This window comes from Strix uralensis, chromosome 11 (assembly GCF_047716275.1).
Source record: "Strix uralensis isolate ZFMK-TIS-50842 chromosome 11, bStrUra1, whole genome shotgun sequence".
NCBI lineage: Eukaryota > Metazoa > Chordata > Aves > Strigiformes > Strigidae > Strix > Strix uralensis.
In genome coordinates, this window is record NC_133982.1 from 6555708 (window position 1) to 6583636 (window position 27929).

General features: G+C 43.3%; 1 protein-coding gene across 12 annotated transcripts; it reads right to left on the minus strand.

Moving 5' to 3' along the window:
- Positions 1-5638: 5638 nt before the first annotated feature.
- TPM1 (tropomyosin 1) lies at positions 5639-26001 on the minus strand. Of its 12 annotated transcripts, none has more exons than XR_012630487.1 (10): positions 25713-25997; positions 24688-24813; positions 18224-18357; positions 16851-16968; positions 16332-16402; positions 16005-16080; positions 14840-14902; positions 14511-14580; positions 12986-13228; positions 11498-11707 (listed from the first exon to the last, which is right to left on the minus strand). XR_012630487.1 is itself a non-coding variant. In XM_074880990.1 (10 exons), exons 1-10 carry the CDS (start codon positions 25824-25826, stop codon positions 11704-11706), a joined length of 855 nt encoding a protein of 284 aa, XP_074737091.1. In that variant the 5' UTR covers positions 25827-25994; the 3' UTR covers positions 11498-11703. The 12 variants fall into 12 exon arrangements, 8 of the variants coding, with proteins under 8 accessions (XP_074737093.1, XP_074737092.1, XP_074737096.1 ...); XR_012630486.1 differs by lacking the exon at positions 16005-16080 and adding an exon at positions 15436-15511 and having other exon boundaries at positions 25713-25994; XM_074880990.1 differs by lacking the exon at positions 16005-16080 and adding an exon at positions 15436-15511 and having other exon boundaries at positions 13150-13228; positions 25713-25994.
- Positions 26002-27929: the final 1928 nt, after the last annotated feature.

Here is a 27929-nt window from a genome sequence, read left to right on the forward strand (position 1 = left end):
AGTAGAGAGTAATTTCTTCAGTATTGCTTCAAAGGCAAAACAGACATAGGGAAAAGAGGAACTGGGAAAACAGATTTCAGAGCTTTCTGGCTTTACTGTAGTTTAAATAGGGATTTTGCAATCTCCCACCTTTAATACAGTATGCAGGTGTCCTACTCGGATCAGAAGAAACTGCTCAGCGCCTTTGAACATCAGTCTTTTTCTTTAGAAACTGCAATACAGCAGTACAATCCTCACTGGGGACAGCTGTTTGTTTTTTAAACCTACATACCAAACGCACAGCAGCCAAAGACTCTGCAGCTTTGACGCAAGAGAGAACTTCTCATTGTGCAATGACTCTACAAAGCTCAATTCTACAACACTGAGACTTTGCTCTATTGAAACTGTTTGTTTGACTAAGGCTTAGTCAAACAGGCAGGCTTTAGCTGTACGTGGTCCATATATGTGTATGGCCAAAACAACTTGGCTAAAATGACACAAACCCCTATACAATCTGCACTCAATTTAAACTTGGATTTTATTCATTGTCCTTAATTTAATCCAAACTGTTAATAGCAAGTGATTCACAAAACTAATGGAGTAAACCCTTCCTATTGGTTCTTTTGCTAGCTGTAGTGTTCCTGATACTAGCAGCACATACACTGATGAGGAAGCAGAGGGAGGAGTCAATAATTTACTTGCTCAAAAATGACAATAATCTCTGCTTCTCCTCCACAAAGACATACAGACCTGTGTGCTTTATATTTCAATTTACAACAGTAAGTCTCAGCACAGAGCACCTCCCACGGATTAACAACCAGTTCGGGTCCCTTGGGCTGCCTCTTGTATTCACAACCCTTCCCACCCAGTTGTTAGCCTCCAGGAAATGCCTTGTGCTCTGACATGGCTGCATGTGAGCATAATAAAAGCACACGCACATTTGCTACATGTTTGCTAACTGCTGAAAAGTGGCAAAAAATGGTGAGTTCGTCTTTTCTTTCTTTTTTTGAGTGTCATGACTTCCTGGTTAAGGTAATTGATAATAAAGTCCAAGTATAGGGAAATTTAACCCTGATTCTGCCAGTGTAGTGAGAATCACTGAGAGAAAGGATTTTTATTGATTTTTATGGGAAAAGCTCCTGCATATTGTACTTTAAACCCAGATGAGGGGTGACAATTTGCTGCTCTGTGGCAGAGGAATGTGGTGGCTGCAGGAACACAAGCGGAGGCTACAGGAGCAGGACAAGGCATAACTACATGCCAGCATTGGCCTTTAGCCCCTGTGTACAATTCTATCTTATGGTTTCCCTTTTAGCTGGTTTCTGGCCTAGTTAATCTTCTACTTTTTTTTTTTTTGACAGTCTGCACAAATTACATCATCCCTTTAGCCTATTTTATAGTCTACATGTGTACAATAAACAAATAAGGAAGTAGTACAGCAACCCAGATTAAGTGCAAAGAAGTCTGGCAGGCTCCTCCTTGCTGGCTACAGAAACCCATAATCCAGGAAAGATTCCAAAGCATCTTCCTAGGCTATTTTTCCAACTAGTATTCTTGTCAAGAGAAACATGCAAACTATTGGTGGACCTGCAAAGGAATGCTCACACAGATCTCCATGTTAATATCAATACTAATGTGTCATTACCAAGTTAAAACAACTTACCAGATCTTTGCAGTTTCACAAATTATTCTTGTATTATTCTTTCACAAATTCTACTGTAGAGACACCAGACCTGCATCATTTTCTTCCATGGCATGGACAACTATCACTAGGCCTTTGGAGATTTTATCCAAAGAAATACTGTTTGCCATGAGCTTTGCTGAGACAGATCACATGGACGCTTCCTTGACATTTCTGTTTGAATCTCAGGGCAAAAAATGAAAATAACATCAACAACAGGAATAATCCTATGAAGCAGATCATAGTCAGGCCCTGGAATAGAAGGCATTCAAAATACTCTACTGGATCATGGCTCCAAACATATTTCATCCCTTTATACCCATGACCCATATATGCTTGCTGTACACAAATGACAAATGTTCCCACAACCATGCATGCCAGGATGTTGACATGTGGTACTGTCAGTTGCAGCTAGGTCTGCTGGACTTTTTTTTTGTGTGTTGGTTCTTTGTTAATGAAAAAGATGCTCTTTAATCTTTATCCAGCCATTCCTCAAACCAGCAGAGACAAGAAAAAAACAGTGCTGAGGTTTCCTTAAAGGCCGTAATATTCAAATCCAAAACACTATGTAAGGTCCTTTCATTTCAGCACATTATGAGTCAAGAAATAACAAATGGGAAGAAATAGGTTTTTGTGTCTGTAAGACTTCTATCTGCTTCGGTCTTCTCATTGTTTCTGCTCTCACATAAATTAACTAACTGGGATACCTAGATTGCTGACTAAGCTGCTGTCATTGTGAGGGGTATCCTGAATTTATGCAATTCTCAGCAACAGCTGACAAATTGGCAAAGCTATGACTTACAGAAAACTAGATGGATTTGCAACTGAAGCCAAGAAGATTATGCAACCTTGTACAGATTTTCCATACTCTGGAAAGAATACAACACACACTGAAGAAAGTTACACAGATTTCCTCTGTTAAAAGGAACTATTCCTGTATGCATTTTCAAAAAAACTCCATGAAGATAAAAAGCATTATCCTTATTTTCTCTGCTGCTTTGACCTTTTGCTGCAATTCCCACTTAACCTTTCACTGCTGCTCATTTTATTATTAAAAAATTCTGAGATGAACACCAAAATGAACACCGGAGGAAAAAATACTCTATTTTCCCAAGTGCTGAGTCATGTAAAAATATCTCCCCCCTCCTTTTCAAATGTTTTAGTTGGCTAATCACTTTCTTCTTTTGCTGCCACTAACAGACATTACAGCAGGGATAGCCCACTGTAACAGATATTCCTACAATGTTAACAGTATAATGAAGTTTGCCAACTTAACCCAGATTTTAAGTAGCATCAATGACAGCAGAAATTGGTTAATATGCATAAGACCTTACAGATTCAGATTTCTCACTCAGGTGCTAGAGCTCTGAGAGGCAGTGTTCTATAGGTGCAAGTTACTGCTTTAGCCTTGTTTCTTGAAGAAAAGGGACTTACATGTCATTCCTGTCTCTCATCTCATTCAACAGCTCTTGAACTGATTGACTAGTTCTGACCACAGAGAACTCTAAAAGGAAAATGGTATTTCTGCAAGTTTTGTGAACGTAAGGAACCATTAAGATAGAAAGAGCATGACTATAAGCATCCTGATGGAAGGAAAGGCACACCCTGCAGATGCCTTGCATATTATTAGACATCAGAGCAATCCCATGAGGGAGCAAGAGACAACACAAATGTCTCAATATCTGGAAAAAAATTCATTGCAAATTTACAACCAGCCAACGAGAGGTGAATCTGCAAGAAGGCAGGTTTTGCCAGTTCTGGTGCTCTCAGAACTACTCGTTTGTTGAGAGGACAACTCACAAAACAACCAAGACAATTACATAGCATGGCTGCACAATAATGGTGTATTTCCAACTGCCAAAATCGGTTTTGCATTAAAGAAAAGGGTGAGTAGCTCTTCAAACCAAGACACACATCTTGCAGAATGCTGAATGCAGGGTTCTGTAATTTGACAAATTTTTAGAGTTAACATTTTGAGGCAAAGTAAGTACAAGAGGGAGAAATTCCCATTTGTTTGGAATGGGGTTAAATTAGAGCCTAATTTATTTATTTTTACAAGCCAATGTTTTCTAGCTTCACCAAATTTTGTCTGATTAGACACTGCATGCAAAGTATCCATAATGGGTAGTTGCTTATGATACACGGTAGAAATAAATTTTCCTGCTCCAGCAAATACATCCACATACCTATTTATGTGTCTGTTGCTAGTCAGCAAAAAAGCCACTTGGTCTGATTCACCATTACGTTCACTGCTCCCTTCAGCTCTCCTCAGAACTGGAAAGCTTTTATTTACCTATTATGAAGCTTTATGGATTCATCTGCAACAGTGCACTTTGAGAAAGTCTATTCTACAAACAGATTTTTTTCAGATTAATTCTTATCTTCTTGCTTGCGCATGCTTGCCCTATTGATGGTGACACGATCTCATTAAAAGACATTAAAACCACAGCCACCTCCTCACCCTTACACACAGTAGGAGATTAATTCAGATTCCCCAAACCACAACACAGTTTGTGGTCTCCTGGAAAGCCAGCAATTTTAAACAGCAAAGGGTCTGACCTCAGACCCATTGTTTAGGACCCAAGCACAGACCGTGGGACCATAAAAGCAATCCAGTGGAGCAGGCAGCACACTCAGCTGTGCAAGGCTCATGGCCAAGTGCCAGGAACTTCTCTGTTCAGCCTCCGACTCTCTGGGTGGCCTTGGGCCCTACCCTACAAACTACTACCCAGCACAGCACTTCCTACTGGGAGCAGCCCTACTGACTCCACCACCAGCACTCAGAGCCACACCGCACGGAGGCTTGAACTCTTAGAGCCCAATTACCTGACATTTCATCCTTGTGCTAAGGAAGGAGAAAGAGATTAGAGTAATTTACTTCTGCACAACTATTATTTGGAGCTTTAGACTGTCGGCCTCCAGTATAAGCTTAAGGAACTGTAGGAGCCTTGTAACACATATGTTGCTTCCCAAAAACACTTAAAGGGAAATGTGAAGACAGGGATCTCATCCCTTCCATTCAGGACAACCTAGCAGCAGTGAGTGAAACACACAAACGCTTGTAATGTTACGAAGTTCTCCCCTTTATAACAAAATCAAAAAAAGCCAGACCCCCACACCAGTAAGTAAATCTTCCCCCTCCAATTTCCATTTAATCTAAAATTATTATGTATTGCTTTACCCTTTCACCACTACACCAGCTGCTGAGAAAGTCACTTGTTTTCAGTTGCTTGCTAAGGGTCCACTAATAAAGAGATTCTCTGATGATCCGGAAGGTTATTTATACCTGTCTCCTCCCAAGCCCCTTGCTGCTAGAAGGATGGACAGCATCAAATTCCAGCAATATACTATAGAACAATGAGGTATAAGAATTATTTTTGAAGTTCTGAAGTGGCTCATTGACAGACCTCGTAATTCAAATGAAGATACCTACACATAGAGAAATCAGCAACCAGTAGTGAAAAGTTGGGTGAAAGGATCTCTGGTGAAATTGACACATCATTGTGAAAGGTTTATCACTGTATCAAAGTAAATTAACACATATTAACAGGTAAGATGTACAAATACATGGTAGCATTCCCAAGAGCATGGCCTTTAGGGCTCATTTCCTACAGAAGTCCGTGGGAGTTCTGCAAGGATCTTACTGAAAACACTTTTGGTCAACAATGAATAATTTTGGAAAGCTCCATCATCCATCAGGGTATAGTTGCATTCTGCATCCATCTGGGAACACGATGAGGTGATGGGGACAGGTTCCTGCAATACAGCCCTCAAAGGGCTCCTCTTAGCAGCTGCAGATCCACATCAGTCCAAAACACTCCATTTCACTGCGTTTTTATACATTAGCCTAACAGCACAGAAGGGACTGAAAGCCAATGTCTAACAGTGTATCCCAAGGAGACACTGCACACATGCATATTGTACACAGCGACACACAGGAAGCTAATGTGATGAAAAACAAATCACAGGAGAGCAAAATTTAAAAAATGTCCTAAAATGTGCATTTTATTCCATATCATTATACAATGTTTACATACAGGTATACTTTTAAAACTGCTCAAAGAAAGTGTGAAAAAAAAGTGAGGCGAATATCGGTTTATAAATTCCTCCCCCTCCCCCAAATCCACACAAATAAAATACATTTTTAAACAATCTCTTCCAAATTTATGTTTTTCTCCTGAATTTATTGGATCTTTCATTTCAACATGAAAAATACAATTGAATGAACAGTCGAGGTGAAATGCTGACCTACACTTCTGTATTGAGTTGCAAGAACACAATTTAAGACCTCCAGAAGCCTTCACTTTTCTCTGTTGCTTACATACCTTCGTTTTATTGAATTAGAAGGCACAGAAAGTCCAAATCCTCACAGGACAATAAAATTCTGATAAAAATAAATTACTGTGCTGGACAACTCCTGACTTGTCTGATATCAAACAAAAGACTTCAGTAGAACCTTTTGTTCAGATTAGCACCATTTCCATCTGATATCTCTTGAACATGAATCATTCTTCTTGTTAAAAATTGTAGTTGGCACTTGAGGTGGGACACTTTCTGCCACAGCCAGGATTCTTCAAAAGACTAAGCATACTGAATTGCTGAACTCTCTACAAAGTGTAGGTAACATTTTTGTTGGGAAATGGCACGTTAAAACCATAAAGTAATATAGCTTAACCCGCATATGGCTTGCCCATTTTGGTGTTTCCCTGACCCCTGCCTGATAATTTAGCAGATGTTCTTGTGACTGTGGTGAAACTAAAATAAAGACATGTTTATGGGGTTTCACGGCAAGCAGGTGTAAAAATAATAAAACAAATAATGTGGTTGCTGCTAAGAAGGTTTTCACATGTTGTTTAACTCCAGTAAAGTTTGATCCAGCATCTGATGCATACTAAGGTTTTCTTCTTTGGCATGCGCCACTTTCTCTGTTGTGGGATTAGAAAATTAAAACATGAATAGCAGTTCTTTGGAGGCACGGATTCTCAGAACATGAAGACATGCAATCATCATTTCAGTTGGAGGGTTTAGAAAGTTAAGAAATGTGCATGCTCATAAATACCGACCAGAGTATTTATCTACAACACAACTAGAGAGAATTCCAAATTAATAAAACAAACTGCAAGTAATGCAAGTTTAGAACTGTTTACAGCTGCATTTGTTAAGAAAATGCACCGCCAACAGAGACGTGATTCTTGCATGTTCTGGAAGCTCTTTCCTTATAGGAATAGGGGATAGTGAATGGCTTTTTTTTTTTTTTTTAAAGTAGGGCAATAAAGAAAATAATTAAGTTCTTTGCAGATCGATGCTTTAAGTTCCATGTAATCCAGAACTTGCAAAGAAAAAAGTAAAACTAATCTAGTCTTCAGTGAAGTGACTTTTAAGAAATGTATTTCTTCTAGAAAATAAATAAAATCAAAGTTAGTAGCTTTATGTTGCATGCACACTTTTATAGGACAGTCATTTAACACACGTATTTGATACAATAAATGAGCACAATGTTCTAGAGCTGCATCCTACCAGAATTCAGTAATAGTAACTTCATACTAATGCAAGCATACCTTTAAACTGACCGGGTATTTTCAGATGGAGCTCCCATTCCTAGTTTGGTTTTTTGTTTGTTTTTAATTTTGTAAAGTCAAATACAAGCCCAATTCATAGCGATGCAAAATTACTGTATTAAAGCCTCCAGGTAACAAAACAGCTGTAAGTATTCTTTGTGTTGGTTTGAAATACGAAAATATGAATCTGGTGAATGTTTTTGTCTTATCCATGTTCTACTAAAAATCTCAGGACCAATTCATGTCTGGTAAACCAGATGTCTCTCTGTTACTTTTTGGATACTGTTAGCTAAATGCCGTACCTGTTTACTGAAGTGGAAAGGAGCTACTGCACAGCCAAAGAGCTTACTGCTCCTCCAAAACAGGTGTACATACAGATAATGAAAAGCCTCATCCAGAAGCATTTTCATATTTTTCCCAACAGAAACTGAGAATTTCATCCATTAATTTACCACAGAATGAACAGCCTGAAAGAATGAATATCTACATTTCTTGCTTATTTCTACATTTACTGATTCATTCTTAAGGAAATTTGGAAGAAGCAGTTTTTAAACAAGTTAACAATATAGTCACACTAAAGTTTAATCCTCATTCAATGCCAGCTTTAGTTCATTAGTTAGGCGACTGTTTTGCTCAAGTTGCTGGTAGAGTTGGTCTGTACAGGCAGCAAGCAGGTTAGAAGGGAAAAAAAGAGGCAGAATGAAGACAGATTAGACAGAGAAAACAGTTAAGTAAGAGTTAATAAAGAAACTGGTCACACCACAGACAGTTCAGTAACACACAGAGAAACATTTTACCTTTTTTTCTAGAACTCTAGTAATGAAATAGCTACTCCAGGGAACACCTATTATAACCTCTGAAGAACTGGCTAAGACTTCTGTTGGGAACAGCTGAGACAGGTAAGTGGGAACAGAAATAGAAGAACTGCAGCTATATTCCTAGAACCACCAAGTCCTGCTTTAATCTTTACGTACAGCGTGTGGAAGATTTGTTTTATGAGTGACATTTTCCTCTGTAAACTATTTAAGATGTGGTGAAACCTCATCTGTCAGTGGAGGGAAGGCAGGCAACTGTGTCACAACCAGGGTAAGTAACAGCAGGAGACATGCTGGTAGCCAGCTAGCACTAGGTCTGACTTCAGCCCGTACTCCTTTTCTGTGGAATCTCACAGCTGAAATGGTATTTTTGGTAGTGAAACATACTTCTGTTATTGGTATCAACACACTTTGATACATTTAAATTGTCCAGCTGTACTTTGTAAGAAAACAAACCCAAACATTCAGTGAAAATGAAATGGAAGCATGAAAACCTGTGTTGCTCAAATACAACAGACAGACAGGATGGTTCACATTCAAAGAGAACAGCCATAGCTATGTTGTGACAGTGCATTTAGGGAGAGTTCTGCAGAGTGAAAGAACATTCCAAGACAGTTTTTGACTGTCTGATTTTCTCAAATTGTCCATATTCTTCTCAGCAGTCTAGATTCAAACTGCACTCCTGACCTCTTGATCTCAGATTATTTCCCTACAGGAAATGACTGTTTCTGATTCTTTTCCACAAGCTTCCCAACAGTTTCCACAGAAATCCTCTTCCCCTGCAGGCTCTGGACACAGCAATGGCAAAGCTGTGCAGTGAGCTGGTCTGTAGGACATACTTGTGCAGCTTCCTCCCCAGCCCAAACTCCAACAGCCAGGTCAGTAAAACCAGGGCATATTTCAGAGCTCTGATCTTGGACCAGTAACAACTGGGTCTTGTCTCTCTTATCAGGATAATGTCACATATATATGTGGAAAAAACATCAAAACCTCAGAGTAACTAAAATTACACTTTGCTTGGTGAAGTGTATTTAGTTGTTATTCAAACATGACAACATAATTTGAACTAAGAATTTGATGCTTACCTTCATCACAGAAAACTCCTCTCTTTAATTGAGGCAGAGATTTACAGTATTTCTCAACATCCAAAATGAGACTAAAACCCCCAGGTGAAGCATGGAAAGCATTTACCGAGTGTACAGTCAGCCCTTGATTACCCACAGGCAGTCTGTGCAGGTTGCGATTTACCACAGAGACGGAGCCAAAGGGCTGGCTCTGTAGGCAGCCACCTTAGGCCAAGCAGGGAGTTCAAGCTCTGGTGCAGCCCAGTAAGGCTCAGCCTCAGCGCAGCAGAGAGTCCAGGCAAATGAGACATAAGAGCCAGCCTTGCACTCCTGTCAACAAGCCTCATGTACATGACTAGCTACACGTGGCCAGACTTTGTGGGATGTACAACATCATGCACAGGTCAGGTCCGACAGTGACGAGAGTGCTGAAATACACTGCAGTGAGAAATCACAACAGCTCCATGGAGTCAAGATCAGTGCAGCAGGGCCAGCTAGGAATTCTGTATGCAGCTACATGGGTATCTGCATTGCACTGCCCATTTCCAGTACTCTGGCTAGCAATTCAACACCCTACAGTGCAGAGAACTGATTATGTGTTTGAAGGAAAAGGGAAGATTTAAATACTGATGTTCAAAATTACAGTGTTAAAAATTACCAGGTTCCTACATTAGAGTTTGCTTTTTTTACTTAAGAAACAACAGTATTACAAAGAATAAGAGGGAAAAACAACACTGCTGACACAATAAACCAAAACACACAATAAATTAAGGGGCTGGAGTTGCTGTAGCATAAGCTACTCTGGCTCAGTTGGCAAGTGACACCTGCCATATTCCCTGTAACTTTTGCATTTGTGAATTTAGCTTCAGTCATTTTACAAATGCTCATCCCATTATATTTGGTTAACCTTCACACTACACATTTTACTTCTCAGTTGCAATACACAGTGTTTAAACCCACCTACTGTATTGCAACCAATGAATAGTAAGTTATCAAACTTTATCTGGACTACCTGCGACTGCTGACACATATCCTGTACTTGGGCTTCTCCCCATAGCCAGCAACACTAGGACATGTGTCATGGGATAGAAAACTGGGATGAGACAAAGTTTTCTAAGGGTGGCAGAGGGGAAGATGATGCATTCATTTGCAAGCCTTATTTGGAAAACAGGTTTTGGGAACAGGAGAAAGTCTAGCACAGACTGCCCTGCTGAATAATCTTGAAGTTGAACAAGAAAGCCACATTTACATTATTCTATAAGATAAAAAACTAAAACCCAGCAATGCTATGATGAGTTTATTCAGCTGTGGTGACTTAGGAACTTGAGCAATATATATAGAGACAGGCATAATCAGAAATCAGTCCCATCTAAACTGATTCACTTCAATGTGAACTGGAAAATAAATTCTTTCATTGTGAAGAAAATAAAGTTAAAATAATGCAATAAACTCTGTAGTTGCAAATAACAGTACAAAAAAGCAAGGTGTCAGTATTCAATGTTTCATCCTTAATTAGGCACTCCCAGATCAGCCCAAAGCCAATGTTTAGGGTCTCAAACCTGAAATCTGGATGTTTCACTTTGCAGCAGAATCGTTTCATTATTAGTGTAATTAGTTTCCCTACTCCAGTTCTGAAACATTTCTCATGAGTCTGTAATTCAACCTCACAAGTCTGAGCTAAGCACAGAAGTGGAAAGCTACTGAAATCTCCTTGCTGAACTTCCAATCCTATCATGCCACTCAAGAGAATCATATTGAAAAAAAAAAAAAAAAAAAACAACAAAGTTAGCAAGCAACATCTTTGCTGAGTAATTGAGGTGTGAAAGAGGGGAAAACTTTTGTGTAAGACATTTAAAGGAGTATTTTTGGGTGAAAAAAAGGAACTAAAAGTTTTTGATATTGCCCTTTTAAATCTGTCTCAAATATTTAAGTTAACAAACACACTTATATAAAAACAGGAAGTCTTCAGCATCAAGCTGGGATAAAATTTCAGACTTTAAAGTGAAAAAACTGGTGTCAAGGACTTAACTGCTCTCTCAGCCATGCTCCCATGACCAAGTGACCCCAAGGAAGTAGTGTCCTTGCAGATTTTGGCCTAACAATAACAACTCAAAAAATTTCCATTCCATCTATTTGTCATTTTATCTGCATCAGACTGAGAAAGACCAACATAACAACTGGTCAGTTTTGACCTCAAAATACCAAGAGTAGTATTCTCATCCTATAGACTGGTATCACTGGCTTTGCATTGTCAACATTCAGGCAAAAGTGTTTGCAGGGGGAAAAAAAAAAAAGGAAACACCAAAAAAATTTAAATCCCTAATGGCAAAAAAAGCAATTTTTATTAATAACTGAAATAGTTACTTAAATAAATAAAAGGCAAGGGAATAGCAAAAGGGATACAGCTGGGATGTTTATTTTACATTGAGAGATGTAGAGTTTCTGTACAGCAGAGCACAAACAGAGCATGTTCTGAGACAGGTGCTAGAGGAATAGAGTCAACTAAGCTAGAAGACAGGACAATGAACCCATGAAACATCCAAAGCTTGGAAAGATGTTTTATCCAACCCGATGAAGATGTCTTTGGAGAAGTGAAGCAAAGAAAATTATCTGCATGAAAAGAAAAAGTGAGATAAGGTAGGAAATAAAAAAGGTGCAGTAAAGACTTCCAAAAAAGAAGCAAGAGCACAGCAGAGCCCAGCATGCCAAGATGACTACCGGAGAAACAGCACACCATGCTGGGACTGGAATGCTGCAGTAATGTCCTCATGTACCAGTAGAGTGAATTTTAAAGTCTGTTTTTCATTTAGAAATAACGCAAATTGAAGAAATACTGTAATCTCTGTACACAGAGGAGTAGAAAATAAAGCCATTTGCTTGATAAGCCACCGAGCAAAAGCCATGGAGGGGTGGGGAATTAAAAAAAAAAAAAAATAAATAAAAATCAAAGCATTAGACCCTACTAAAAAGTTGGGAGAGAGAGGGAGGAATGAACAGATATAGGGCTGAAACAAAGACAAAGAAAAAACGTTTAAAATATGGGTGCATGCAAAATAAATTTCAAGCTCTGAGCAAAGCTTATGCCTTGCTAGCATGCCAACTTCCAAAAGGCAATGCTGGGACTAAACATCACACCTCACAAGCACGTGAGAGCCACAACTCTTCCTCTTTCCCATGCCAACCGTGCAGGGTTCATGCAAATAAAACGTATGAGCATGGGAAGATGGATTTAGCACAGCTGACCTCTGTTCAGACTTTTAGGTTGATGGAAGAGTCGTCAGTTTGTATCAAACACTGCAGGGACTATAGTCACACCTTACAACTGTTCACTCTCCTGCATTCCTGCTGCCTAATACAATCTTTATTTTTCTCCTTGTGACTAAAGTTGGTATTACCACATTTTTGGTATATGCAAATTAAATTACTATTACTCTCCACAAAATATGCAGAAGCAACCTACAATTCAATTGCACTTTTATGGGTTTAAATGACAAAGAATTTCCACACTTGTAATTTAGTGATAAAATTCTTCAAAGCAGTTAAGGAAATTGAGATAAACACTTTCCACTGCCATTACTAGAGAAAACAGTTAAATCTAAATTTCTCTGAAACTTCTGTAGGACTTTGCCAGAGAAAAACTGTGCCAGCAGAAGAATATACTCTGAATGCAACACGTACTGAGGCAATTTTCTTTGGGAAACTGAACACGATAGGCCTGGTAGACAATGCTTGAACAGAGGTGAACTGAAAGGATAAATGCAGAGCTACAAACAAAGGGCAGCCACAAGACACAAAGATTGCAGATGCAGAATGAAAGAATAAACACGGGCTTATTAGGCAGCTTACAAAATCACCATGAGTATTTACCAGGCTAGGCACAACACTCACCCACACTCTGCCACGGTAAAGAAATTGTTCATGGTATTTTGTACACCTAGTCTCGCTAAAGGAATGCGTCTCCCGCTACAGAGGGAGTGTAATTTCACAAGGCCGGAACCGCGCAATCAATGAGGGCAGGGAAGCAGGTGCAGGCAAGCTGGGAAGACATTTACATGGAAGTCATGTCGTTGAGAGCGTGGTCCAGCTCCTCACTGATGGCTTTGTACTTCAGTTTCTGAGCATATAGCTCATCTAACATTCCCCCAAGGGAAGGCAGAGGTGTGCAAGGAAATGGAGTGTGATCACAGGATGGAATGTGAAGGTGGTGGCATGGGATACCATCCAGAAGCCGTAGGAAAGGGGAAGAGCGCACAGAAAGAGGTGTTGTGACAGACAAAACAAAAATTACAAAATTAGAGAATAATAATAAAAAAAAAAAAAATCAACAGTGAATAGTTTTATGTGACCAGTTCATTAACTGCACTGCCAGTGGGGCAACCTGTGAGATAAGAGAAAATGAAGGAAAGATAGTGTACAAGGGAAGCAAAATCCATGTTTCGCTGCCTGGATTTTTGTTTTAAAGCATACTAGGAGAACACACAGGGGCTAGGGAGAAAAGATCCAAAAATGGGTCTCAAGGAGAATGTTACCATTTATTTTCTACCACTTTTTTTTTTTTTTAAGGCCACTCTGGTTTGTGTGATGTCATAAACTCAGTTTTTTACAGCGATTTTTGTTCCTTCTGAACATTTATCTTTCTTCTCTGCTTCCTTCCCGAGTCAGTGATCATAAATTTTCAGCAGCTACCTAGATATTTGATACTCTTTATGCAGAATTCAGCCTGCCATGCCAAGCAATCAAGCTTCTTAAAATCCTAGACTTAGTGTAACACATCTAAATAGTAAGCTCCATATAACTTTTAATTACAGAGCACTACTGAACTGTTGTCTCTGGAGGGAAAAAGCACATTCTACTTTTCTACTGCAGTCCTGAAAGATTTATCAAAACCTTAAAACTAACTCTTTGAAGTTTAATAAGCTGTCCTTCTGATTATGTATGCAAGCCATTAGCTTTACTGAAAAACAGCAACTGCTCCATGACACAAAATGCCTGCCCTGACCCACACTTGTAGCAGTAATACATTAGGTTAGCTTGCTACATTCCTAATTATTACAAACATAACACAGCTCTTCATCAGCTTTTTAGTAAGATAACAATCATACTTATCACCTAACCATTTACTCTATACATTTACATACCTCCAAGTAGAAGAGTATAAAGCAAAAAAAAAAATGAAAGGAGTCTTGAGAACATGAGAGAAAAAGAAACAGGCAAGAGCAAAACACCGTTCAACTGAAGCATTTAAGTTATCAATACATTTAAATCAGAAAACATTTTACCGATTTTACTCTTTAGGCAGACCCATTTATATAAGCAGGACAAGTTAGGTGAGTAGAATTGGGTACTAAAAAAACCAACAGGAGAATAAAAGATCTGTATTTCTACAGTAAGTGAGAAAAACAAAGCCCCATACCTTCTAGGTCATCAATGCTCTTCTCCAGCTTGGTTACTGACCTCTCAGCAAATTCAGCACGGGTCTCAGCCTGAAGTCGAGACAAATACAGATTATTTCAGGAAACGCATACAGAGTACTTATGAATAGAGGAGCAACAATTCAAATGAGGAAAAAAGTACAATGAGAGGAGGCAAATAATAAAGTGATACTAATTTTTAAGAGAGACATTTAACACTAAACTGTCTCCAATGTGACATGTTCATCCTTAAAGCATCAAAGTAGTGTTTATATGCAAAGAATCAAAGTTGCATTAGAAGATCTGTTGTAAAGAACAGCTCTAATTTTACCTCCTTCAGTTTGTCAGTCAGGACTTTAATCTCTTCTTCATATTTGTCTTCTTTCTGCGAGTACTGTAATTAGAAAGAGGATCACTGATATTAGACCAGATGTTCTAAATATACCAAAAAACACCACATTTGAGAATCTCTTCTAATAGATCAACTATATAATGGGTATAACTAAATTAATTCCACTTACCAGACTGTGGTAATACACATTTTATTACAAGAGCCAAATTGCCCTTGAGTTATATTCCAGTGATATACAGTAGAAAGTTTGAGTAGAAATTAGTACTACAGTTTTAAAGAGGAGCAGCATTTGGAGAAATTTAACGTTAGCACACAAGTGCCATTTTGAGGAACATTCTATAAATAATATTTAATCCTGTCAGACTACTTAACAGAACATGTGGTCAAATCATACTGACCTTTTTGGAACTAGAAGGAATGCTAGGTAATGGTAAGAGCCAAATACAAATTGAGTAGTAAGCCCAAATGCTTCTACAGACAAAGGCCCTGCTGAAATGCTGCATATAAAGAAAACCCCACAGGCCAATCCAGATGACAACGTAAGGGACACATTCTCACATAAGTCTCTAGCCTACCTTCTCAGCCTGAGCCTCCAGCGACTTCAGGTTGTTGGTCACAGTTTTCAACTCCTCTTCAAGCTCAGCACATTTGCTGTTATTTCAGAAGGAAGGCAGGAAAGGGGCGGATGGAAGATTCAGTCAAGCAAAAGAAACAGGAGGAAATAGGGGGAAAAGATAGAGAAAAATGAAAACAATTACAGAGCAAAAGAACAGCCTCAAAAGCAGCTGAATCCATCACAGACTGAAATCAATTCTTTACGATGCCAAATTCCATCTCAAGTGTACATTAAGACAACGACCACACAGAAATTACCTACAGCCCTTGGCTTACACAGAAATATTTACATAACCTTTACATATGAGACAGTTCAGCTTCTTTTTGGCTGCACAAGAGATCAGTTTTAAAGGTAAAAATGAGCAAATAAACAAAAAAAGAGACCAAAGAAAACCACCAAAGCAAGATGCAAAGAGAGTAAAGAGCGTAGCGAGGACTTATTTGTTACTACTGAGTGAGCTAACTGTCTATGGAAGCTGAAAGACTTGGGTTGCAGTTAAACCTAAAAACTGTTTATTAGTATCAGTACCTTATCCTCTGCAGCCATTAATGCTTTCAAGGTTTGATCCATTATTCTTAACTGTTCTTCCAGCTGTCGGACTTGGCTGTTAGTGAACACATGAAATGCACAAAAGCCATTCACAAAATCAGTGTGCAGGTACAGCATGCAGTGACAAAACACACGCGCACACACATACGAACACATTTACTTTGGCACTGACCATTTATTTCAACCATTAGAGTAAAGGAGCAAAACATAGCTTTGAGCTGAACACACAGTGTACTGCCAATGTTTCATGCTGTTACAGTTGTCTTGTAGCACCTCACACACATCTCGGGGCAGTTCAGCACTTACCTTTCTGATAGTTCAGCACGTTCCTCAGCCCGCTCCAGGTCACTCTCAATGATCACAAGCTTACGAGCCACCTACAAGAAAAGGCAAATGATCATCAGAGATATTATGTTGCTGCAGTACACACCACCTGTTTCTAGAACCTACAAAACTGGAAGTTGGGCCTCTCCATTTTGTGGTCAACACATCAGTTTTGATTGTGCTACATCTTCATTATTGGAGTCTTTTGCTATCTGACATTTTTCAAGACCTCTCTTTCATTCACCAAAAGGCAACTTAAAAATATTTTTCTCCCTAAGAGACCAGGGAATACTCTGAACCATTTTACTGCAAAGATCTGAGCACAGATCTGCCACCTTGTCCCCTGAGGTATCCAAGTGCCCATTTTAACTTCCACAGCTGCAAAGAGGTGTGATCTTTTGAACTTAAAAGGTAAAAGGGGAAAAAAAATTAAAATAGTTATTAATTACAGGCACAGCCTAAAGGGCTTTAGAAACAGATAACCTGCACTCAAGAACTGACCTCTTCATACTTGCGGTCAGCCTCTTCAGCAATGTGCTTAGCTTCTTTAAGCTGGATCTCTTGGATTTCCATCTTCTCTTCATCCTTCTGGGCTCTATTTTCAATGACCTTCATCCCTCTGAAAGACGTGAAAAACAGGAAATGCAAGGTTCGGGGCTTGCCAGTTTATCTCCATCTCTACTACTACTGGAGTGTGACTTTCAGACAGGTGTATTAAGGTGAACAAAGCATGTCAGATACTTGATTCTTCACACCATATATCTAGTCCTGTGCATTCACACTTCAGGAGTTCAAAGGAAAGAAGCATGTCTTAAGAAGAAAGAAAATTTAATTTGTTTAGCTCTTACCACAGTTCAACTGTACACTTTCCCATTTTCAGGGAAGGAAAACTGATCTTATAGAAAGGTAAATAAAGGGTCTTGCTTCTAAAGACCTAATAAGATGACTAAAGACATCTGTGCTTTTATACTCTTCGTGAAACATCATGTTACAACCCCTACAGGACTGACAGGCATTATATTTATGGGCCAAACAGAGTCCCATGAGTTTTGCCATGTCAGAGCCCTACAGCACTGAAGCTCTCTGTGCTCTGCACAAGCAAAATTTAACTCCTTCGTAACAGGAAACATTACATATTGCCTCTTTCATGCATGTTTGACCCAAATTCTCTTAACTATTTCATAATATACTGTGAGTTCCAGGCACTTTTCTTTTCAACAGGCTGGATCATTAGTGAGGTAGAAACACAGAGGCAGAATACATAGGATTCTTTCCCAACAAAAGGTACTATCACAGATATAAAATAGAATTTGTAGAAGTAAAAGAGAAGATCTTCCAAAGCCACAAGTCTTGAGTTCCTACTTACATTAAGCACTTATGGAAATCCCAGCCTAAATCTGACAGAATTATCATGCTCTCTCTCTTTTGCTCACCTTCATGTACCAGTCTCGACAACAAGAGAACCAAAGCCTCTTCCAGCACTTTGCTAATCTCCAGGTAAGATTTTTTACCCACAATGAAATCAAGAATCACCCAACAATACAAGAGTAGGCATCACCCTCAAAAAGCTGCCATCCAAATAGAGATGTCTGGGCTGGGCCAAGCAGTTTTCCCAGGATGTGGCATGATACATCAGAAGCCCTACCCCACTTAAATCTTATCTTTACAACTGAGACATGAAAAAGAATTCAAGCCTACACATTTTGGACATCCCTACAGACAAGCTGTAACTGAAGTCCATGTAGGCAAAGGAAGAGTGGATTACACATGTTCAGAGACATAGGAGTGGTTTAATTTATTTCCCTAACCCACACCCTGACAATTATCATCTTTGTCATAAGGGTAATGATCCATTCAAGAGTGGCCCCACCCACCTTTCACTCTCATCTGCAGCCTTCTCTGCCTCCTCCAGCTTCTGAAGGGCAGTAGCCAAACGCTCCTGAGCCCGATCCAACTCTTCCTCAACCAGCTGGATGCGTCTGTTCAGAGAAGCTACTTCGCTCTCAGCCTAAGCACAGGAAGAACAGAAATTAATTCATAATAAGGCACACATCACCCCTCGTAAAAGATTATCCCAGGTACCTGCTAGTGCCTTTTAACAGCACTTCAGTAAATTCTGACTTCCTCCACTAAAAAGCCCATACACAGAGATGTACATGCCCTCAATGAATTGTGAAGTTATTGCTTAACGGAGGAAAAAGTGATTAATCCTTCCTTTAAATGAAGCACATTAAGCACTGTACAATTTGTACTAGGAAGAACTGCACTGGAAGAATTATGCATTGTTCCTTATACATTTTCTGTTATTGTATTTGCAGAGATTAACTAATTACAGTCATACCCCCCTCTATTTTTTTTTAATCAAATCAACACAAACCAATTACCTAAATCTTCTATGTTATCCCAAATCCTTTCTTTATGACCTTTTGCCATACTTTGATAATAATTGTCCCGATATTTCCCTGAGTTCCATAAGACGGGTTCAGTGTAAACATGCAAAAATACACCTAGATCAGCATTTGCAATGAGACAGCTGACACAGAGAGAGCATGAGAACATTTAAGAAATGCCCGAATACCCACAAGTTTTGTTTACAGGCAAGCTATGCAAGAGCTGACAAAGAGGGCATCAGCAGACGCTACATCTCAGAAGGGCCCTGGTACAGGCAACAATCACTTAAAACATCTATTTTTTTTTCCCATACTGTCATCCTTAAACTTCGCCTAGATTTGCCTCTCTTGCATTACCTGTTCGCTTAATCTTCCATATAACACTTGCAATTCATCTGCCTCTTATCATTACAAGCCTTTACTTCTGACACTCTCAAATCTATACTTGCTTAAGTTGCAGACTTCTCATAGTAGCCTCATTACTAAACTTTATTTCTTTCAAAAGGTTATTAAGCACAAATATATTAAAAACAGTCATTATTCTAAAAAGTTAATTACTTCCAAGAATTACAGTTACTCTTAATTAGTACTGCAAGCAGTCTTGCTATATATGAGGAAGTACATGTCTGAATTTCCTAGGATGTCTAGTTGGGGGGGGAGGGGACACAAACAACCCTCTAGGAAAAGAAACTGATACCAAAAGTATCAGTTTGGTACTTTTTCTTTAATTAAAAATTTAAGGAACTGTTATTTGTTGCTTTTAATAACCAAAGGCAGCTGGATACAGTTGGCCACAGCCAAAATTTTGTTGTAAATAGCACAAGTAAGAATAACTTACACACCAGACAAGTAAAACAACCTTTGACATAACAGTAACATTGCCCCACTAGAATGATTGGAAGTAACACATGAACAGGGGAGAAAATATATTTTTGAACATTAATGAGTACTGGCAGTGAACACGTAGAACCAGGAGTAGAAGAGACTTCATCCACATTAACCCAAATATAAAATCTTTAGCTATGTCAAGCAGTAGTACCCTAAACCAAACTCCAAATTTTCAGACTGCTGGTTTTAAACAGTAAGAAGTTGAACATTCTGATTTGAGTAAGAAAATAACCTTTCATAAATGTAACCCTTGGGAAATATGTAATGTCACCGGTTAATCATTATCATGTCAAGACTCCTCATCATGATAAGAGCATACAATATGCTTAGAAAACACAGGGTGACTAAAGTTCAAGTTTTCACTTCCTGCTCCAGTAACTCAATAAGGGTTTACCAACCAGCCTTATATGGCCCAAGTTATTCTTCTGCGGAGCAGGACTTCTCTCCTTATATGGTAAGGAAGGAAAAAACCCCAGTGACATTAAGGGGCACTCCCACAGCTAACAGACAAACATAACCTTCTGCATTTTTGCCATAGCACTTATACACCACATATTTTTACAATGAGCAATGACATGGATAAGTTACCGTCGGGTGTTAATCATTACCGTTGTAAGAGATTCTGGTTTCCAGAAGAAGGAAGAAAAATGCATTCTGAAAATGTGATTACCAACAGCTCCTTGAGGTGCGTGCGCTCAAAACAGAAGAGATTCTTTTTAAGGCAACAGCTGCTAGTCAGAGTCTTGAAACTTTTAACAATCTGGTTTAACAATCAAAAGCTGTAAGCTGTGATATGTTTTGGCCACAGCTTTAGCTTTTTCATTGTCTGCCTATCTGTACCTTGCACAGGAAGAAAAAAACAAAACCACCCTAGCTAGTCACATGCTATACATGTAAGGCATTACACTAAGGGAAGGGTCAGATTCACACCTCAGCTTGCTTGCTGCAGTGTTCTCAAAGCCTGCCTCCTCGAGCATGCAGAAATATAGCTGCGACAATTAAAAAAATCCATACACAGCTAGCATTATAGAAAAGGCACAGGACTACACGTGCCTGTGATTTCAGTTTTCTGCCTTTATTCATCCCAGCACGGACCCCTCCAAACAAAAACTTAAATACCATGTAAATGTACTCTGCAGAATTCCGCATCATCTGCATAAACCAACTTCAGGGAAGAGACAAACATTAACCTTTTGGATCCTGAGCCTTATAGCAGTGTGGCTGAGCTCTAATGGGAAGACTCCTCCAGCATTATTCCTTCTGCCACAAAAGGTAACCGCAAAGCTTTCCATTTTAATGGGAATCCTTTAGTATGTTGTTTAAAACAATACATGTTACTGAAAGTAGGAAAATTGGTGTCCTTTACTCCACAAAGCTTAGAAAATGAGTGCACTTTTTTTCAAGACAGAAACCCTTATGAAACATGTTAATGACTGTGACATGACCCCTCACTGAGAAAAACGGATATGTGAAGCGGTTTGTAAGAATGCAGCAGTTACACAAGTGTAAGGAAACATGTTTTGCTCCTTGAGAAGATCACCTGCAAGAAATCAGAAGGTTCTTCCTTTGAACTTGACGCCCAGAATATGCAGAAAGCCCCATATTATAAGGGAATCCAATAATCACCGCTTTTTCTATAGCAATAAACTACGTGAATAAGAAATTTGTTATTTTGCGTCACTTCTATGTGACCAGGGAAGACACTAGAACTGCTGCAAAGGACACCGTACATTTTATAGCAGGAAACATTACGTTACAGCTGCTAGAATTCCCCAAGGTCAGTGGCAAGGCAAACAACAGCCCTATCAGTTTTTTGCTGTAACTGCCACCCATAACTCCATCTCTCTGCTACGCGAGTCTGTGCTGCTCGCACCTGACCTTGTCTCTGGCCTAAGACCATGCCTACTGTTCCTTTCCTATCTTAGCCAGGGGTTTTGGCTAGCTGAACACACTACAGATGGGGCCATATGATCACACTGCCGTGGTGTTTTCAGGTACTGTGGGCAAGAACTCGGATGTGGCCATCTCAGGTTCAGTCCCAAGTATGTAACAGTCGGCATACTGACTTTCCCATAGCTCAACTCGTTTGGATAGGATAAGCAGACAACTGGCACTTGCAAAAAGAAAAAAAACAAATCGTAAAAGCTTGTTCAGAACCGAATACAAAGCACCCAATCTCAGACATCTTGCTTAAATTCAGCCTCATTCCAGCTCAGCGTTTTGGTGTTGGCCAGCAGACCTGGTGCGCTCCACTTGGGCACCGCGGCTCCGTCTGCCCCACGCACCGCCTGGGGTACCGAGGACCGCACCGACCCCTTCCTCTCCTCCTCACCTGCGGCCCCGGGCCTGCCCGCCGGGAACAGCGGCCTCCGCCCGCAGCGCGGGGCGGCGCCGCGGCCGCAGGTGACCATTTTGTCGGAGACGGCGGCGAAGGAAGCAGCCGCCCGACCCGCCGGCCGGGGAGTGGCGCGGGTCAGCCGCGGCCCGGGACCCCCGTCCGGCGCCCCCGCCCGCTCCCACCGGGCCGCAGCCCCCGGGCCGGGCCGGGCCGAGCCGAGCGGGCGGCCCTACCTCCTCCCGCAGGGCCCGCTCCTGGTCCACCTCCCGCTGCAGCCGGCCCGCCCGCTCCTCGGCAGCATCCGCCTGCTCCTGCAGGCTCCGGATCTTCCTCCGCACGGCCTCCAGCGAGCTCATCGCCGCCATACCCGCGTCTGGCCCGGCCTGCACCGCCTCCCTCCCTCCCTCCGCCCGCCTCAGCCCCGGAAGTCCCCCCGCGCCGCAGCGCACCGCGCACCGGGGCGGGGCTGCCGGCACCGAGCTGGGAGCGGCGCGGCACGGCGCACCGCTGGGGCGGGCACGGGGGAAGGCGCCGGGGGGGAGGCCGACCCCAGCCGGGAGAGAGCCCTGCGGCGGGGCCGGGCCGGGCCGTGCCGTGCCGTGCCGTGCCGGCCGGGGCTGGGCAGGGCCGGGCCGGGCCGGGCCGCGGGGACCGGGGCGCGGCGGCCGTCGCCAGGTGGGAGCGCTGGGGCGGCAGCGCCCCCTGGCGGCGCAACTGCTGGGGCCGGGCCCCGCCTTCCCCCCCTAAACCGCCCCAGTGTGAGCGTTATAAAGTGACCCCGAGCAACCGGCCCCCGCCGGCGGCTGCCGCGCCCGGCCTAGCCCAGCGCCCGGCCTAGCCCAGCCCCCGAGCCACGGGGAGGGGAGAGGGAGCTACGCCTGCCCCCTCCCAGGTGAGGTGGCTCCGGGGCTCGGGGGATGTGCCCGGCTTTTGCGAGGTGAGTAACACCGGCGAGGTCAGGTGTCCTCATCCCCCCGAGTAACGAGAGTCCACCCTAGGGAGCCGGCACTCCCTGCCCTGCCCGTGTCTTTTTCCTACGGCTTGGAACTATCCAAACTAGTTGGGCAAATACTGGGTCAACTGCAGTGCCCCAAAGATACTACACATCACCAAAAAAGAACGACATCTTTAAAATGTCAGACATATTCCATGCATACCATTAAATACAGCATTTACCTTGATGAAAACAAGCCAGACACTTGCCTACCCCTCTGCCTGAGGGATGACTGCACGTAAAATTGCCCTCAACTAGCTTCCAAACACTGTTTTCCAGCAAAGGAAAATGGCATTGGGATTGGCTAGGAAGTTCTTTCATTTCAAAAAGGGAATCTAGTAGCATTTCTCCTGCCTTCATCCTAGGCAAGCTATTTCCAAATAGTCTGCATACCTTTCCTTATAAGGAGTATCTCCCCTGGATCTATATGCGGTTCCTTTGAACAAGTTAAATAAACGTCCTGCTAGGAAGCTGCCTCTCATCTATGCAGCCATGCACAGAAGAAGACAGACATCTGATCCACATTATACACAGAATCCCTCTCCTGTTCCTATGCACGCTTATGTTTAAGTTCTTGAGTTCTCTTTCAAAGCTGTACAACTTAATTGCCATACTAAAGTCAAACCTTTTTTATCCTTTGTTCATTTTAGAAGTAAAATAAGATGAAAGCATGCTGACTTTCATGCAAAGATTTTTTTTTGTAACATTTTCCCTTCTAAAAGCATCCTTTCTCCTCCTCAAATACTTTGTTTGCTTCATCTGTGGCAACTCCTCTTTTTATTATGGCTTTGAGGTTATTTTTTAAAGCTGAGCTATAGGAAAAGGATGGTCATCGCTTTGGAAATACTGTGGTTTCACCTAATCCTGTAATTCAGACCTGAGATTTCCTCAGAATTGGATTGTACAGCAGCAGCAGCAGCCATAGAGACCTGGATCTTAACTGCATAGACAAGAAACTCGCATGGTTCCATGCATGCAATCCATTAAATGCATGTCAGGGGCAGACAGGTGGGTGGGATGAGGGCCTGGGAGAGGCACAAGCTCTTGCATTATTACCATATAAAGTGCTGAGCTATATATATCTCCCAGCTTGCTCCCAGGAGCCCTGTCCTCTGAACTGCAAACCTAGCAAGTATCATCTTCCAGACAATTTTCTCTCAGACGAGACTGAACTTTTCTTTGACAAGGGAAACAGTTCCAGTGATTTCCAGGAAAAAAAACCCAAGGAGAGGATCTTTTATCTCAGGGACCTGAGTGAGCCACACTAGTATCTAGCAGCAGTTCTAATGCATGTGTGCTTAGAAACAGCTCTCCTGAAGACAAACTAGCAGCCCTTGCTCTTCTGGATCTCTCTCTCCTGGATCTACTTGCTATTAACTCTCTGATTCTGCATTACTGTCGAAATAGTGTTGTTCCAGCCTATTTTCCCCACCACCTGAATGGACAATCCACCCTTTCCTTACTTTCACATCTAGAGGTCTAGAGCGGCAACTACACATGAAAAGCACGTGTCAAGGGAGCAGAAACCCAATCAAATGCTCTGATAGTGTGCAAACCTCATGCAAGGAGGCAGTGCTGTGTTTCCCACCTCCCTGCCCAGGAGGTTCCTGGACCCTGCCCTCAGCAAAGCTTTGGAGCACTGCTTGGTAGGAGTCCTGGGTGTCCCGTGCAGAGGGAGCGTGTGGTTTCTGTACTGGGGGGGTGGTGGAAGGGATGGGGGTAACTTACATCTGTGGCCTTTTTGTCAGCCAGTTCCAACTTTTCCTGTGCATCTTTAAGGGACTCGGAGTATTTGTCCAGCTCATCCTCAGTGCCCTTCAGCTTCTTTTGTAGAGCCACCAGCTCGTCCTCCAGCTGTGATACGGGTGGAAAGTGGTGGAGAGGGGAGGGCGGGCAGGAAAAGGTGCAGCAGGCAACGTGATCGTGCAAAGGGAGAAGTGCAAGTGCAGAAGAGACAGAAAAGGACAGACGGACAGAGAGAGAGAGAAGGAGAGACAGTTAGATTCTCTTTGCTTGCGGCAAGGGCACGATACCTTGGCAGCATTCTCCTCTGCGGAGAGGAGGCTATCCTCAGACTTGTGTAGCTCTTCCAGCACTTGGTCCCTTGCATCCTCCGTCACATGCAATTGCTTTTCCAATTGCACAATGTCATCCTCTAACTAGGCGCACAAGAGGAAATACAATGCACAAATATGTTTCTCCCTGGGCTTAGAAAAGTGGGAAATTAATTTTGAAATCCCTCTCCCTTCTTCCCTCCTCCTTCAGGATCTCCCAGAAACGTGCAACCAGTGTGCCCCTCTCCCCCAAACGAATAAAGCCCCAGATGTAAAGGAGGGGGGTTGGAGAAGGCCAGGAAAATGGGACACGCATCTGGAAGGGAAGGGGGGGCAGGTGGATCGGACAAGTCTCCTGGGTGGTGCTGGAGTGGGCGAACACAGTTTTAAGTGTCCTTTGCCAAATCGCAGCACGTCTGTTCACTGGTACCCAGGTGCTGGAGGCCGCCTCTCCCACCCGTGCCCCCATGACAAAGGCACGGAGGCCATGCGGCTGTCCCGGCCTCCTGCCGGGAACCTCCAGCCAGGGGCTGCCAGGGCGAAGCTCTGCCCTGGGAAAAGTTCAGCCAGTTCTGGGGGTTGGGGTGGGATACAACAAGGTACATTGGGGAGGAAAAAAAAGAAGGAAAGAGAGAGAGAGGAGTCGTCTGGAAAGACTTGCGCCCCGGCGCTGGCCGCGCCCGGGCCCTCGGTGCAGACCTGCTTGCTTCTCTCCTCCGCTGCCTTCTTGTCCGCTTCGGCTTGCTCGGCTCTGTCCAGGGCGTTCTCCTTGTCCAGCTTCAGCATCTGCATCTTCTTCTTGATGGCATCCATGGCGGCGGTGGGTTAGGGCGCGTCCCCGCGCGAATTCCACCCGAAAGCAAAACTTGAGAGGCAGCGGGGCAGCCCCGAGTCCGAGAGCCAGCCGCGGCCCCGCGGGAGCGGCGCGGAGCTGCCGGGCGGCGGGACGGGCCGTGCGGGACGGGGCTCCGGCGGAGTGCGAGCGGCGGGCAGGGAGCGCCTCACAGATATGTACTTTCCCAGGGGGCTGACTGCATTCCTCAAGACATCCAATACTTTTTTGGAAAGGGCTTTTTTTTTTCCCTCCCTCCTCCGTTCGTCCCTACCCCTTTCCCTCTCTCACTCCCCCCCGGCTTTTTTCGGAGGCTCAGCTCTCCCATTCGCTACCGCCTGCCATTTGACCGTCGATATGACTATATATGGGATGCGATGGGCGAGGTAAGGCGGAGGAGCAATTTGTTCCCATTTCCAAATGGGCAGGACGGGACGTTTCGCTGCTACTCCTGGGAGGAGAGAAGGAAAAAAAAAAAAAAAAAAAATCCGGAGCCCGGGGAACGGAGGAGACGGCCGCGCAGGCTGCTCGGGGCGGGCAGGGTGTCTGGGTGACACCAGCCCCGCGCTGGAGCCGTCCCCAGCCGTGAAAATCGATGTGTTTTAAAGCAGGAGGGTGACGGAGCCGGCCGCGCTGGGCGGCAGGGGAACACGCGGGGCGGGGGGGGGGGGGGGGGGGGGGGCGGTGGCCAGTAAGGGGTTAACCGCATGCACGGACGGAATGAATGCGTTTTAAGACCTTACCCCCGGCAGCCAGAGGCGGAAGGAGGTTGGGGGGAGCACTGCTACTGAACGGTCAGGCTGCAGCCAGTGCGGACGGCGGGGTCCTGCTCGGCCCGTACAGCGCCGAGCGTGAAGACCAGGCTCCGCGGCGGGGCCTGGGCCAGGCGGGCAGGGCAGGGCAGGGCTTTCGCTGGGACCTACAGCGAGGGGGAAGGGGCAGAGGTGCGACCCAGACCCTCGGACAGGTGACCATGGGGGCCCAGGAGGGGTCTCCCCGCCGGCGCAGGCGGTGCCGGCGCTGAGCCCCGCTGCCAGCGGATGCCCCGGCTGCCGCCCCCCCGGTAGGACCTCGCTGCACTTCGGGCGCTGCGGGGAGACGTGCCTCCTCGCTGCACATGCAAGGGGCGCAAACATTGAACTGACAAGAAAAGGCAGAGGAGAGTTCCAGTGCCCCTCAACGGGGACAGTGGCAGCTCGTTGGCCCTCCTGGGGTAGCCAGAGCTGCGAGGGATGGAGCCCAGGAGAAGCTGGGTCAGAGAAACTGGCTGAAGAGGCAGCTTGCACCCTCCCCCTGCAACGGCATCGAGAGGCTGGCAGTAGAGAGAGACAATTAACAAAATAACATATAATTAAGTGGAGACCTATTTTAGCTTCTGGCAGGTCTCTCACAGTCTCATCAGCACACTGAGCAAGTCACAACATGCTCTGTCCCCACCACGCACGCTCCCTTGTACAGTGCAGAAAGTACATGGACGTGCATGAGGCCCACAGGATTTGGGTTGCAAAAGAGAAAATTAAGCTGCCTCTTTGTCTGCACTCAGTACTTCCAGCAGAAAATTCCTCCCTGGTGCTGTCACTGGATCAGCTAAACTGATGTTACTCTGCTGCAGGAGGGACTGCCCGACAGCCTACGGCTTCCGGCCCACTGTACTTGCCAGGGCAGTAAGGGCTGGATTTGCAAAGCAGGCCTTGGAGACCAGCTCCTGGAGAGCTTAAACAAGCTGCACCATGAAGCCTCAGCTCTACAAGATAGTAAAGTCCCCTGGCTCAGGGTTCAGACCAACAGTTATCTTCCCCTACTCCCGAGAAAGGCCATACTCTGAACTCAGCTATGAACTATACAAAGTTCAGAGAGGCTCGCAACTAGGCACAGGGGTTCATGTGCATTACTACTAGAGAGCACGGAAGACCATTGGCAAAGTAGCAGCTTTTCTTATGCCTTCTTAAAGAAAAGATCAACTCACTGCATTCCCTTCTTACTGTATTGGTTTAATAACCAAACTCCTATGACAGTAATAGTAAAATAATAATAATAATAGTAAAAATTATGAAGTAAAATGTTTATAGAGGGTGAAATTCTTT

What these genes read in the sequence shown, in the direction of transcription:
- TPM1 (XM_074880992.1), bottom strand. Translation starts at nt 25,826, where the DNA reads ATGGATGCCATCAAGAAGAAGATGCAGATGCTGAAGCTGGACAAGGAG. An exon ending in CGGAGGAGAGAAGCAAGCAG is followed by an intron (nt 24,814 to 25,712) that starts GTCTGCACCGAG and finishes CCCGTATCACAG; the next exon opens with CTGGAGGACGAGCTGGTGGC. An exon ending in TGACTGACAAACTGAAGGAG is followed by an intron (nt 14,581 to 14,839) that starts GTAAAATTAGAG and finishes TCTCGACTTCAG; the next exon opens with GCTGAGACCCGTGCTGAATT.